Consider the following 15,485-nt stretch of genomic DNA (forward strand, 5'->3'; position numbering starts at 1 on the left):
CCAGTGTGTAAATAACGGGTTAATATTTAGGCTCTATTTATGGCGACTCTATCCAATAAAATAAATGAACTTAAAGAAAGAAGAATAAAACATCAAATTCACGACTCGTTGATAAATTTTTAAATGAAAAGTTACAAATATGAGACAGCCGACAAGTTATTAATAAACGTCATTTCAGGATTAATTATTATGATTATCAGCAGTGTAACTTTCTTGTTTATATTTATCTATTAATGTCACTGTTTTTTAAGCTTTGACCTTAGAGAAGGTGCGCTCGATTTGCTTACCCAGCTGTCCAGTAATGATATTAATATTATTAATTAGTATCTTGTGGCCACAATTTAATATTTCTGGTCACAGGACATCCATAGACTTAGTGACGTCTTATGACGTCTTATGATTTTGTGTAAAAATCCCAAATATGACTTAATCTCAGTAAATCTTTAGATATATGAATTTTCTGGATCGATATTATTATTTTATATCGCATTTCTTTATCTTGAAAATAAATAAAGCCATGTATTTTGCCAGGTGATGTCAGGAAATGAAGATTCCAGAAAGATTTTCCTTGTGGTGTATTTTCTCATTCACACTTAAACTAACTTCTTTCGTTTCTATTATTACATCTACAGCTTCTAACATTTATCTCATTAGCAGGAAAATTAAGGTTTTTTTTCAAATGTAAGCTTTATTGAACAACACAGAACAAACAAGCAGACAAGGGCTCAGTCATGAAAATATATGAATAATTAAATGCAAAAGGATAAATAAATAAAGACAATGTTGTCATGTACAAAGAGACATTACAGAAACTCATCAGATTCAAAGTCTCACTAAAGATATCAACTGTTCTGTTACTTTTTGACTGTTGTTTGAGATCTAAATGTATTGTTGCAGTTCATCTAATAATAAGTGATTATTTGATGATGAACTATAATTATAAAATATACATTAAGTATGATTTAATATATTTATGAATTACTCATTCATTAGAATCTAGGAAATACAGGGGCACATGTCCTTACTCTGCATTTGTGGAATTTCCCATATTAAGCAGACAGTAAGTTCAATGTTAGATTTGTCATGTTTGTAACATGTTATGACTTTGTGTTACAGATTCTATCATCTCTGCTAAAAGTACACTGTTATCCATATCTGAAAATTTGGAAATATAGATATTGGTGGAATATATCAATACGCGATATCTAAACATGCAATTCTTGTACCTTGTTGGAAATGTAGTATTTCTAAGGTTAAAATCATGCCTTTTGCCAGTTAATATCTTTAACATTGCTAAACCTTTGGGGGAATAATATGTTATGTCTATGGCAAACACGGTCATTGAGGCGTCTACGTGTATTATGTGAGGTGCGCATGCGCCTCAAAGTATTTACCCGCTGCTTGCCGTAGTTCGTCGTAAACACGGAAGTGGCTTTAGAAGCTGTTTTACTGTGCTAAAGTAACTTACAGCCAACAGGCAATTACAAAACCTTTTTAGGGGATATCTGACACAGTCCGAATCTCAGCAGCTACCAGTCTAATCTGGAATGCTTGTGAGAGTTATATAAGAAAGAGGGCGAATGTAGTTTCCTGCTGATGGGTAAATCATGTCATTAGAGCTGGAGTTGGCTAGTTAGCTTTAGCTCAGCTGTTGTCCAAAAGTGATGGCAGGTAGAAGAGAGAGAAAGTTTAAGTTTCTTATTGTTGGCGGGGGTATCGCGGGCGTCACGTGTGTTGAACAGGTGATAAATTGATTGATTACTGTACACTCCAGTCATGTCGACATTATCTGTGATGAACGCGATGCTCTGTCGTTATTTAAAACTCTGATTGTCGTTTTTGTCTCCTTTGACAGCTGTCATCGCAGATTCCCTCTGCTGATGTCGCTCTGATTACAGCAGGCTCTCATATCAAGGCAGTGACCAACTACAGACAGGTCAGGACGGCTGTTATGGTTACAGTGGACGTTGTAGCATTTTAAAAAAATGTATATGTGAAAATCTTACAAGCAGAATAATTTCCAGCACAATTACAATTACATTTTAAGCCTGGGCAAAACAATTAACAATTGAGTATAACATAACAAACAAACGTAAAACAGGAAAGCCTTTTAAAACGTCGGTTATAATGCTCTGGGGTCTGATTAAAGGAAAAATGTGACAAGTCAGGTTTGCTGTTGTCTGCCCATGTGTTTAAAATATGAATGGATCCGTATCTCCCCTCCTGCCTTGATTCTTACTGTGTTTCTTTCCCTCAGTTGGATGTATATAGTAGTCTGATAATCCTGCTCAACATACTAACCAGTCTGCATCTTTCCTCTCCTTTCCTTGGCAAGGTGTCAAAGACTCTTGAAGAGTTTGATGTTGAGGAGAGGCCATCCAGTGATTTGGAAGAGAAATTTCCCAACCTAGTTGTAATCCACTCTGCTGTTAAATCTCTAAACACAAAGTCACATGTAAGCATCTGTTTAAAAAGACTTTTTAAAAACCTGTCAGTGCAGTGCTTGGATACAGATATTAGTAGAAGTGGGATTTTAAAGTAACCATTGGTGTTGTGCTATTTAGATTTTTTATGATAAATCTGAAATTCTAACAAAAAATAAAAACACAACATACATTTGCTCATAACACATCCCTCACGTTAGTTTAGAAGCCATACTTATGTTTGATTGTAACAAAGCAAAGTCTGTGGAAGCCCATTTTTGCTGCTTAAAAAAGAAAAATGTGGAAGTGAGGCAATAGAAAAGGGGATCCTGAGTCATAATAATGAGATAAAAAGTCATTAAAATGAGATAAAAGTCATTATAATGAGATTTTAAAAAGTCAAAATTATGAGATAAAAAGTCTAAATTATGAGATAAAGTACCTACTATGAGATAGAAAGTCATAATTATGTGATTAAAAAGTCATAACTTTGGAATAAAAAGTCATAATAATATGATAAAAAAGTCATTATAATGAGATAAGTCAAAATTATGAGATAAAAAGTCATAATTATGAATTAAAAGTCATAATAATGGGACAACAAGTCAAAATTATTAGATAAAAAGTCATAATTATTAATTAAAAGTCATAATAATGGGACAACAAGTCAAAATTATGAGATAAAGTCACGAGTATGAGATAAAGAGTCATAATTATGAGATTAAAAAGTCACAATTTTGGGATAAAAAGTCATAGTAATGAGATTAAAAGTCATAATGAGATAAGTCAAAATTATGAGATAAAAAGTCATAATTATGAGATAAAGTCACTATTATGAGATAAAAGTCATTATTATGAGATTGAAAAGTCACAATTTTGGGATAAAAATTCAAAATTATGAGATAAAAAGTCATAATTATGAGTTAAAAGTCATAATGAGATTGTAAAAAGTCATTACAATGAGATTTAAAGTCACAACAATGAAATAAAAAGTTGAAATTATGAGGTAAAGAGTCACAATTATGGGATAAAAAGTTGAAATTAGGAGATAAAGTCATAATTATGAGATAAAAAGTTGAAAATATGAGATAAAAAGGCTGAATTATAAGACAAAAAGTCATAATTATGAGATAAAAAGTCAAAATAATGAGATTAAAAGGTCATAATTTTGAGCTAAAAAGTTGAAATTAGAGATAAGCCATATTTACCAGATGAAAAGCCGAAATTTTGAGATAAAGAGTTATAAATTTGAATTTAAAGGCCAAAATTATGATATTTAAGGTCGATATTATGGGGAAAAAAAGTTGAAATTGTAAGATAAAAGTAGAAATTATGAGATAAAAGGTATCTCATAGTTATGATTTAGTAATTTTTTTCACAAATTGCCTGACTTTAACTCTTTTTTCTTTCTTTATCTGGTGGAAATGGGCTTCCCTTGAAGTCAGTATTTTCTAGCAGCATTATCAGAAGGGTTAGTTCAGGGATTATTAGTTGTCTACTACTGCCACCTTGTGGAGATTTGGTTGCAGCTCTTAATCTTGCTATAGAGTTTGTAAGGAAAACAAAGCTGCAGGTTGCATACAACGCTTGAAGTGATGTAGAAATAACTCCTCTCCTTTCATTTGTCTTTTTATCACGTGTAAGTGTGTTGAAACTGCAGATGGTCGGGTTTTTGGTTATGAAAAACTGTGCATCTGCAGTGGAGGCAGGCCAAAGCTCCTGACCCAGGATCACCCTTATGTGCTGGGTATCAGAGACACAGACAGTGCCCAGGTACAGCTCCATCACTCAATATTTGCATTTTTTTTTAATATGCAGGTCTGTTTTTTAAGACGGCATGGCCTTCTCTTAGTTGCAGCTCTTTCTTTCCTTGTGTAAAAAGCAAATAGAAGTGCATCATTCTGCAGGTGTTGTGTTAGTTGCATTTGAATGTTACATTTGATTAAAGAATAAACAGCAATAACAGAATCATACTGTTCTAATATGGAACATGAACATATTCAGCGGTATATAAACATTGAAAAGAAAAACTGGCTTAGCCAACAAGATGTTGATAACAGTTTTTTGTTTTGTTTTAAGGACTTTCAGAAGCGGTTATCCAAAGCAAAGAGAATCGTTGTGGTTGGAAATGGAGGGATTGCCCTGGAATTAGTGTAAGATACTCAAACCAAAACACGAGCTTAAAAAATATCCCTTTTTGTGCATTACATCTTTCTTTTGACACAAAATTGTATCATTATCTAATTTCTATCTGCTTGACTATAATGATCAACCCCTCATTTAATACCATGTTTTCACTGTGAAACATTTCTATCTCTAGGTTTGAAGTGGAAGGCTGTGAAGTGATCTGGGCGGTGAAGGACAAGGCAATAGGAAACACCTTCTTTGATGCCGGGGCTGCACAATTCCTTATACCATCACTGGAAGCTGACAAACCAGACAGAGCTGTTCCCCATAAAAGAACTCGCTACACCACAGAAGAACCAGCACCCGGAGCAGCTCAGACCTTCACAGCTGGTACTTGTATCAAGAAGGGGTTAATAGTGTCAAAAATGGGTTAATACTGGTACTAAATCACGATTGTGGAGGGCCCATTCTCTGGGATTTTCAGGGGCCCAGGCATCTCTGTTGTAAGGCCTGTCTTCTTGTGGCCTGCTGCATCATAGATGATAGTGTAGATCTCACTGTCAATGCTTAAAAATGTCCTGCGTTTTCAAAGAAAATACAAATACTACTACAACAATATTTCAATTCATTTAATTTTTGTTTATGTGAAAGTCCCCCAGAGTTTCTGTCAAGACTAAATCTGGCTCTTGTGCAAATGTACCTGATGACCCCTGGTTTAAATGTCATCTGTATAATTCATCATGATCTTTTTCCTCATTATAACCTCATTTTTCAGAGAGAAGTTCGCGGGGGTACGGCTCTAGTTCCACAGAGCCTGGCAGCGCCCTCGGTCCAGACTGGCACGAAGGAATAGTGCTAAGAGGAGCAGAGCAGGTAAACAGTGTGAACATCCCGGACTGTCTCTGCATGTCCTTAAAAGAGGTAACTAAAGGAGTGTATTTGTTTGTTATAACCTCCTTCTCTTCCTATATGTCTCTTAAACGATGTTTGCTCAGGTGTCTCGCCGGGTTTCTCTGGAATACCAGTGTGAGGTAGAAACCATATTCACGTCAGAGCAGCTGCTTAACTCCCCTCAGCAAACTCTCGGCCCTGAGAATGGTAAGAAACTAGATCTACTGGGATTTGAGCTGTATTCTATGGAGCCCCAGACATGATATGGTCAAAAAAAATTAAATTGTGGCAACAAAATACTAATTCATGGCCATGAACTGGGACAAAAACATATCAAGATTCATATGGAATGGCAAAAAATCGAGAATAAAATATTCAACTCTTCAACTCCCTAAGAGTAGGGGGGGATGTCCCTGCCTAATTTGCAAGAGTATTTCTACTCAGCACAGTTGAGACCACTGACTTGTTGGTGCATATCTGAATATGAAGCCAGATGGAAGGATATAGAAATGATGGACATGGATTTACAGATTCCAGCCTTGATAGGCAATGGAGAACGGACAGAAATTACAAAACATGGAATTGATCCAATAACACACTTTACACTGGACGTTTGGGATAAGGTCATAAAGAAATACAAACTACAAACAGAGAGAAAGATATTGAACTGGGTTGCATATGATCCAAATTTCATACCAGGTAAATATGACTCATGATTCAAACAGTGGACAAAAAAGGAATTACGGCTCTCTGTACCATTTTAAAACATGGGGAATGTATGAGTTTTCATGAATTACAAAAGAAATTTGGACTAGAAAAGGAAAATTTCTTTAGATATCTACAGATTCGACATTATGTCTTGAAAGAAGTCAAAGCTGATCCCAAAAAGGAATTGAACGGCATAATCCAAATTATAGTTGATGCCTATCATTAGGGGAAATCTTGTATCATCTCTGCTTTTTATAAGGCATTCGGGGAAAACAGAACAGCTACGACACTGTACATTAAAAACAAATGGGAACTAGAATTAAAGACAATGATATCAGATGAGGATTGGTATAGAATGTGTATGACACAATGCATGACCACAAGCTCACAAATTTGGAGAGAGTTTGCGTGGAAGAACCTCACCAGGTTTTTCATAACACCACAGATTAAGAGCAGGCAGCTAAAGACCTTGCCACCATGCTGGAGGTTATGTGGAGACCAACAAAGCAACCATACACATGTGTTCTGGAGCTGTTCTGTTTTAAAACCTTTCTAGAATTCTCTAAATACTACTGTGAGTACTATAATGGGTTATGATACCCCATATAGTTGTGTTGTCATGTACCTTGGAAACAGTGAAGAAACTGTGGGAAAAAATGATCGATACTTGTTCAAAATCCTAATGGTGGCCTGTAAAAAAGCTATAACTAGAAACTGGTACAAAGCTGAATCTCCAAAGAAAGAATACTGGTTGGAAATTATACAGAGTATATATGCAATGGAAAAGTTGACACACCAACTAAAATTCAAAGGAAATGAACATGAACAGATCTGGAGGAAATGGACTATGTACATTGAAAGTGATGCCAAAGTCTGATTTGTCTATGTAGGAATGAGAAGATTACCTGCAGTGTCCCTGAAAACTTTTGTGTTTGTGTTGATTTTTCTCTGAAAATGCATTGTGTTGTTTATGTTGTTGGAAAATGAGGAAAAAAAAATAAAGTTATAAAAAAAAAATTCATGGCCATGAAATACTAAATTGTGGCCACAAAATACAAATTCATGGCCATGAAATACTAAATTCTGGCCACAAAATACAAATTCATTGCAACAAAATACTAATTCATGTCAATGAAATACTAAATTATGGCCACAAAATACTAATTCATGGCAATGAAATACTAAATTGTGGCCACGAAATACTAATTTGTGGCCAATTTGTTGCCATAAAAATACCAATTTGTGGCCAGTAGAAGGGCTAAAGCTACACGATGGACAGGGATAGTATGATTGAATTTTATTTAGGCTGGGAATGAGCTACAAAGACATTCTGAAAAGGCTGGCATTGCAAGGAACCATTATTACTGCGAGGCATTTAAACAGAATATTGAGAGCCAGGTTGCTTTACCAGCAAAGGTATGACTTTGATCCCGGGATAGGAAGGTGCGCTCCATTTGCATACCCAGCTGTCCCGGAATGATATTAGTATTATTGATTTGCATTTCATGCACACATTTTTCCTACATTGTGGCCACAAATTAGTATTACGTGTGCACGTTATACTTATTTTGTGGCCACAGAATTTGTATTTTGTGGCCATGAATTAGTATTTCATGCGCACTTTATAGCTACAATTTAAATTTTTTGACCATGTCATGTCTGTGGCTCCGTACTATTCCATCTTTAACAATTCAGTCATCATACTCCAGCTCTTCATTTCTGATGCTGTTCTCTCCTCTTAGAAGGATCCTGGCCAGTTTACATCAAGCTGACCAACGGGAAAACATTTGGCTGTGATTTTGTTGTCAGCGCCACTGGTGTTGTACCAAACACAGAACCATTTCTTCATGGAAACACTGTAAGTACATCAGGGATAAGTGCATCAACGCTAGGTTACAAGCTCCTTGTGAGTGGTGCCCACCTTTGAAGGTTTTTTACTTTCATCTTTTCTTCCTTTTCGTAAGTTGAGTTAAAGACAGACACCTAAAATCTGTATGATTCAAGTTTTTGTGCACGTTTGAAGATAGGTACTGAACAATCCTCCTGCCAGACATTGGAAAAATAAACTGCACCTATCTGTGCTTGTTTAGATCAGGGGTTCTCAACCTTTTCAGCCCACGACCCCCAAAATAAAGGTGTCAGAGACCAGGGACCCCCACTGTACCTGGAGGTGGCAGAACACAGTCATGCACATTCAAGTGTAGTCATGTTGAGACAAGATCACCCATTAGGGGGGGAAAATGACCCAGCCAAACTGGGGGCCAGTAAGATCCTGGTCCATTTTAAAGTTAAGCTATGGTATTTTACATTTAACCTGAATCATAACCACTCTTATCAAAGAAACACATATCTTTTTTAATCATTTTTGCAGTAAGTAGCCCTCTAAAAAATGTTAATCCTTTTGTTTAAAACTGAAAAAAATATTTTCAAAGTAGCTAAAATGGGTTAAAAATAGCAAAAAAAAAAAAAAAGCTGGGAAAGGTGGTGAAATTGGAGTTTAAAAGTGGCCGACATGTGTCAGAAGTGTAAAAAATTGGATAAAGTGGCAAAAAAATAACCAAAAATTGTTTGAAGTGGCAAGAACTGGCATAGTAAGTGGTAGAAGGGGATTAAAAAAGTGTCTGAAATGGCATTAAAGTAGCAACAATAGGTGGAAATTTGGTGAAATGGGATGAAAATTGACATAAACTGGCAAAAAAGGGTTAGCTGAGGCAGAAATAGGCAGAAATGGCTTAAACTGGCAAAAATGGGCGTAATAAATTGTGAAATGTGGTGTAAAAAGTGGTAAAATGGTTAATAGTGGCAATAATGTGTCAACAGAGCCAACGATAGGCAGAGAGTGGCATGGTTTGGTTTAGAAGTGGCAAAAACAGGCAGAAAAAAAGTGGTGGAAAGAGTGTGAAATAGACAAAAAATGGGTTTTAAGTGGCAAAAATGCATTACAGTTGGCAAAATTGGTGGGAAAATGTGATGAAAATGGGTTGAAATCTGGAAAAATTGGTGTAAAATGGCAACAGTGTAAATTAAAAATATATTCCTATTTTTTTAAGGCATCTGGAGACCCCCTCTGAGTGTCTCGCGACCCCCAGTGGGGTCCCCTCCCCAACGTTGAGAACCACTGGTTTAGATAACTGTGAAAGTTCTGTTATTAATCGCTCATAGGAAAACATCTAATCCCATGTAGAGCTCTCTGCATTTGTGTGCTAATGCCTCCAGATGTCACTAGAGAGCAGAACACCTTTTTAGTTCCTCATTGATGAATTCTATTTCGATATATTTTTCTCAATAATGCTCTCTATGGTTTTGATTATTTAGTTTGCACTGGCAGAAGACGGGGGCCTGCGAGTTGATGACCAAATGATGACATCAGAGCCAGACGTGTATGCTGCAGGGGATGTTTGCACTGCGAGCTGGGAACACAGTCCTCTGTGGCAGCAGGTAAACACGACAAAACTCTTTATCAGCTTGTGGAGAATGTCACTGTAGTCTCAGCTTTGTTTCATCCTGATATCATCTTCCATCTCTTCTACACATCACATATCACTCACATTCCAAAATCAGCTCAAAACCATAAACTGAATTAAATGTAGTTATTTAAAAAGTTCTACAACTTTAAATGAGCACCATAACTGATTTTATCAACCATAAATACACACAAAAACTTTTTTTTAATTTTAAGACATACTTCATAACCTTCAAAATATAACAAAGAATCAGATTTAAGCTTCTGTACAGGTTTAAGGGTATCTGCATTGAATAATACATCAATTCTGTTAAAACATACAATATTATCATTGATTTTAGCCTGTAAAAATGATCCATACTGGGTATTATTTGTGTCAGCGTCTGACTTGACCGGTCAGTTTGCCCTGAAATTAGGTCATCAGTAAAGTTTTGTTTCAGTTTCCCTCAGCAGTGGTAGGATGGCTAAAACATTCCATTTGTTTATTTTTCTGTTGATGGTATCTGAAAGCTGGTAGACTGCTTTTTTCCTGTTTGTTGTGTGCAGATGCGTTTGTGGACACAGGCCCGTCAGATGGGCTGGTACGCTGGCCGCTGCATGGCTGCTCATGTCCAGTCAGAGCCAATAGAACTGGACTTCTGCTTTGAGCTCTTTTCACACATCACCAAATTCTTCAACTACAAGGTGTGTGACGTCTGATTTAAGGAGTGAAGTTTTTAATTTATAACTTTTGCAAATTATAACTGAACTTAGAACACAAAAGTCAGGAAATTAGTGTTTGGTAGATTATTTATTTTTATTGTAACAATGTGCTTGGAGCCACAGTTGTAAGGAGCATGCATTTGTTGGATGAGCAGCAGAGCTGAGTTTGTGGGTTGCACCCACGAAAAATTTGCCAGATCTTCTCTGCCAATGCCAAACAGCTTATTCTGCTGTTGACTCATGGAGAAGATGTGGAGAACACGAGAACTATGCTGATTGCTCCACTGATTAGAGCAGTGCTTCTCAGCCTGGGGGTTGGGACCCCATTGGGGGTCGTGAAACACTAAGAGGGGGTCGCTAGATGCCTTAAAAATATGGAGAATACTTTTGAAATTATTTTTTCCCAAACAATTTCATTACTTTTATTTGCCACTTTTCAACAATTTTGCACAATTTGGATCCATTTTTGGTACTTCACACCATTTTTGTCAAATTTTAACCAATTTTCATCCCATTTTACCAACAATTTTTGCCAATTTTAACACATTTTTGCCAATCTAAACCCATCTTTATCAATTTTAACCCTTTGCACCACTTTTTACCGCCTTTTCTGCCACTTCTAAGCCCATTCTTGCCACTTTCCATATATTGTTGCCTCTGTTGACCCATCATTGCAACTATCAACCCCTCTTTTTGCCACTGTTATCAAATTTATGCCACTTCTAACACATTTCTGCTACTTCTAAAATCCCATTTAACCACCTTTCCCACCACCTGTTTTGGACATTTTTTTTACTAATTTAATCCTGTTTTTAAGCAAAAGGGATTTACATTTTCAAGATGACTATATACTACAGCCCAAATGACTGAGATATCTCTTGCTATATTAAGAGTGGTTATTATTCAGGTTAAATATAAAATGTGGATGTGGATATCTAGCTAACTGTGGCCTCCATGGGCCCCCAGTTCGGCTGGGTCCCAGATAGCCCTCCCATTTTTCCCCCGTTATGGGCAGCGCTGTCTCCACATGACTGTTCTTGAGTGTGCATGTCTGTGTTCAACCAACTTCAGGTACAGTGGGGGTCCCTGGTCTCTGACACCTTTATTTTGGGGGTCGCGGGCTGAAAAGATTGAGGACCCCTGGACTAGAGTAAAATCTTTTGGTGGAGGCAGTGTGATGTTGTTGGGCGGCATCTTCCTCACTGAAAAAACAAAGCTTGTAATCATTGGAGGCAATGTCAATGCAGAGAGATTTCGAGATGAGATTCTGCAACCAGTATCAGTGCCATATCTCCACAGTCTGGGACTGAACTCTATCCTCTAAGATGATGTAGCTGGCCCCCCACAGAGCGGGGTCTATCAGAGACTATCTCCAGAATTTTGGAGTGGAGAGGATGGAATGATGCCCGAGTAGCCAACAGGCTGGTGACCAACATGAGGGGGAGGAGCAAGGCTGTTGTGGCTGTGTATGATTATTCCACACGCTACTGCGGCTCCTGTTTATTAAAGGTCACATATTATGTAAAATACACTTTTTCAGGCTTTCTTGCCAAAGTATGTGCCCCTGGCCTGTCCACAACCCCCAACAATCTGAAAAATCCCCCCCCCCCCCTTTTCTCCACCTTTCAGAAAATGTGTGCTGAAACAAGCTGATTTCAGATTTTCCCCTCATGATGTCATGTGGGGAGTTAGCCCCGCCCCCAATTTTGATTGGTTCTCCCCGCTTAGAAGAAAATTCCACCCTCCTCTTCTTGATCCCCCTCTCTGCTGCCAGCTAAGGGGAGGACGAGGAGAGCCACATCCATTTCCTGAGAGGGCCGCAGACAGCTCATTAACATTTAAAGCCACAGACACAGAAACAGCTTGTTCTGAGCAGGGCTGAGGGGTTTTTAGACATGCAGAAATCCAATACTGGAGTGTTTCTTCATAAACAAACTTCACTGGCATGTTTTGGGGACCTCTGAGACTGATATAAACTCATCTTTAAGGGGTAACTTATGTGACCATTTAATGAGGAAATTGTTAAATTACCAATATGTCTTGTTTCTTCAGACTTCAATCAGCCCATCCACCAAAGAGTCAATGGTAGAATAAGCTGTTTGGCATTGGCAGAGAAGATTTGGACAGGTTTTCATGGGTGCAACCCACATACTCAGCTCTGCTGCTCATCCCACAAATGCATGTTCCTTGCTACTGTGGCCCCAGTTGAAAGGAAATGAACAGGCTTTCCAGTGGTATAAGAATTATGCTAAGAAGCATTGTTACACAAAGAAATAATCAACCCAACACCAGTTTACTTACTTTATATGCTAAGTTTATTTTTATTCCTTTCAAGGCCATTCAAGGTCACTTTAATGTTTTGTCTTCCCACTATTATCAGCTCAGTCACATTTAGCATTAACAGAGCTTCCTGTTTGATGGTTACTCCACAGGTGGTACTGCTTGGAAAGTTTAATGGGCAGGGCCTGGGGCCTGACCAGGAGCTGCTGGTACGCTGTACCAAAGGCCAGGAGTATGTCAAGGTGATCATGAGGAAAAATAACACTGAGTTAATATTTCTGTGTTCATGCTTGAGTTCTTTTTAACAGCAGCAGTATGATAAATGTGATTAATGCAATAACACTGGATGACTCGCTCAACAGTACGAGGATTTGTTGTTTTATAAATAAATTAAGTTAATTTAACAGTATGATAGCGCAAGACATTTTTGCCATTTTAATTGAGTAGCTGCATGAAAGGAGCCACGGTTGTGTTTGTTATCAACCATCTCTGGTAGTGAGACAAGAGCAAAACAGGATCAGCTGGTAAGTAGGTGAAGTTTGCAGATATAAAGGGCAATCATCGTCAGATCCTCCCTCACATGTCATCATTATCATTTCATCCACCCTTAGAGAAAATATGATGAGCATACTTTTATGTCATCAGCATTAAAATTATATTTCTGTTCCAGGTCATACTCAGTGGAGGTAGGATGGTTGGAGCTGTACTGATCGGGGAAACTGACCTGGAGGAGACCTTCGAAAACCTGATCCTCAACCAGATGGACTTGACCCCATATGGAGAGGAGCTGCTCAACCCTAACATTGACATAGAGGACTATTTTGATTGAGCATCAGATCCCCTAGTATCTTACACTTTGGGACTGTAAGGATACTTGTGACTGAAAAATGTTTGAAGGCACAATGAATCATGCCAGTGTGCTACTGTTTGTGTTAGATACCTTTGAGAAACAGCTCTTAGTTATGCACTTGTAAACTTAAGAGTATATTTTGTTTTAAATTATCTCCTAAACCATGTTTATTAAATCAGTACATGAGTGATACATCTACAAATCATGTCAGTTTCGAAATCTGCAGAGCCATTAGCTAAGAAGTTTAAATGAGAGATACAAAGATGAGACAGTGAATAAAGCATGTTCAGCTCTACTTTACTGTAGAAAAGATGCAATGTTGTCTTAGAGACACCTGATCATATTTCTACCTTCACTGTAGCTACGGCTCCTCCTGTGCCTCAACTGGCAATTTTTACAATGGACATTGTCAAACATGCACAATGCTACCTACTGTTGTTTAGATATGTTGCTCTTGGGAATGTAGCTTTTTGAAAACCCACTTTTTCGAAAGGACAAGAAACAGAAATGAACTGAATTTAAATGATAAAAAGAGTCAAACACCAACTGTTGCATTAAGGTTTGTATCTCATTTGCTAGTGTTTCCTGGGTATGTGCTGTATCAGTCAAAACCTTAACACTTTGGTTTATCTCCTCCCGCTGGTGAAGAAAGCAGTATGCAAGATATTACAGATGATTGTGTGAATGTCACAGTTATCATTTTAAGTCTATTTGTACTGAGGAAATGGAGATCTAATCAGTTTTCAAGGCCAGACTGGGCATAGAAATACCCTTTATTCAGCCAAATGAAGCTGCACAGTGGCCTGCAGGACATAACAGACTGATTGCATGGTGCAGCTCATTGTTTAAAGGTGAGTCAACACGGCTGATAGGAATACACATGCTACAATAAATGTCAGCTCTATTTGACTGAAGTTGAGGTCCATTGCTGTAACATAATCCCATGCCATGTACACAATAGGTTACCAAGCATTATCCTGTGGTCAAGATTGAATTACTCAAGAAGTGCCACAATGGACATGTCTGTGGTCCTGCTGGGGTGTTATGAAGCCCAGGTTGCTCTGATAGCAGCCTCCAGCTCATCTGGATTGTTGGGACTGGTGTCTCTCTTCTTCCAGAGATTCTCTATGGGGTTCAGGTCAGACCAGTTGGCTGCCCAGTCAAACAAAGTAAAACCATGGCCAGTAAACCAGTTTCTGGTAGTTTTGGCTTCACTGTGGGCAGGTGAAAAAGACATCAGTACTTCCATAAAGGAAGATAGACTCATGAAGGGCTTTAAAATCTTCTGGTAGGTGGCTGACCGTATTGATTCTGGACTTGTAAAAAAGCCAGTGGACAGACAGCACCCCAAACCATCACTGACTGTGGAGACTGGAAACACTGGACTTGAAGACCTGAAGGATTCTGGTCCTCTCTGATCTTCCTCCAGGCTCTGGGACCTTGACTAACATAAAATTTAAAATATGCTCTCATCTGAAAACAGGACTTTGGACCACTGAGACCACAATGGTCAAGTTTTTTTTCTTCTTAGTCCAGGTGAGAATGATCATGTCTGTGGTTCAGATTGGCTCCACACTAAGAACACCACACTTATAATCCATGTCCTGGACACGTCAGTAAGCTCTAATGTTGTTTGACTACCTGTCTTTGCAGCTCTAATGTTGTTGGACTACCTGTCTTTGAAGCTCTAATGTTGTTGGACTGCCTGTCTTTGCAGCTCTAATGTTGTTGGACTACCTGTCTTTGCAGCTCTAATGTTGTTGGACTACCTGTCTTTGCAGTTGTAATGTTGTTGGACTACCTGTCTTTGCAGCTCTAATGTTGTTGGACTACCTGTCTTTGCAGCTCTAATGTTGTTGGACTACCTGTCTTTGCAGCTCTAATGTTGTTGGACTACCTGTCTTTGAAGCTCTAATGTTGTTGGACTACCTGTCTTTGCAGCTCTAATGTTGTTGGACTACCTGTCTTTGCAGCTCTAATGTTGTTGGACTACCTGTCTTTGCAGCTCTAATGTTGTTTGACTACCTGTCTTTGCAGCTCT

General features: G+C 38.0%; 1 protein-coding gene across 2 annotated transcripts; it reads left to right on the forward strand.

The window, feature by feature from the left end:
• Positions 1–1,434: 1,434 nt before the first annotated feature.
• On the forward strand, positions 1,435–13,984 carry pyroxd1 (pyridine nucleotide-disulphide oxidoreductase domain 1). Of its 2 annotated transcripts, none has more exons than XM_041780406.1 (13): positions 1,435–1,742; positions 1,856–1,936; positions 2,336–2,455; positions 4,068–4,196; positions 4,503–4,576; positions 4,744–4,940; positions 5,326–5,423; positions 5,546–5,648; positions 7,892–8,007; positions 9,465–9,587; positions 10,159–10,296; positions 12,747–12,836; positions 13,265–13,984. In XM_041780406.1, exons 1-13 carry the CDS (start codon positions 1,665–1,667, stop codon positions 13,421–13,423), a joined length of 1,506 nt encoding a protein of 501 aa, XP_041636340.1. In that variant the 5' UTR covers positions 1,435–1,664; the 3' UTR covers positions 13,424–13,984. The 2 variants fall into 2 exon arrangements, with proteins under 2 accessions (XP_041636340.1, XP_041636341.1); XM_041780407.1 differs by having other exon boundaries at positions 7,895–8,007.
• Positions 13,985–15,485: the final 1,501 nt, after the last annotated feature.

The sequence above is a fragment of the Cheilinus undulatus genome, linkage group 23 (assembly GCF_018320785.1).
Source record: "Cheilinus undulatus linkage group 23, ASM1832078v1, whole genome shotgun sequence".
Classification (NCBI taxonomy): Eukaryota; Metazoa; Chordata; class Actinopteri; order Labriformes; family Labridae; genus Cheilinus; species Cheilinus undulatus.

Bases quoted from the DNA above. Each gene is read 5' to 3' on its own strand.
- pyroxd1 (XM_041780406.1), top strand. From the start codon at position 1,665: ATGGCAGGTAGAAGAGAGAGAAAGTTTAAGTTTCTTATTGTTGGCGGG. The intron at 1,937-2,335 runs GTCAGGACGGCT...TTCCTTGGCAAG, and splicing joins CAGTGACCAACTACAGACAG to GTGTCAAAGACTCTTGAAGA. The intron at 4,197-4,502 runs GTACAGCTCCAT...TTTTGTTTTAAG, and splicing joins GAGACACAGACAGTGCCCAG to GACTTTCAGAAGCGGTTATC.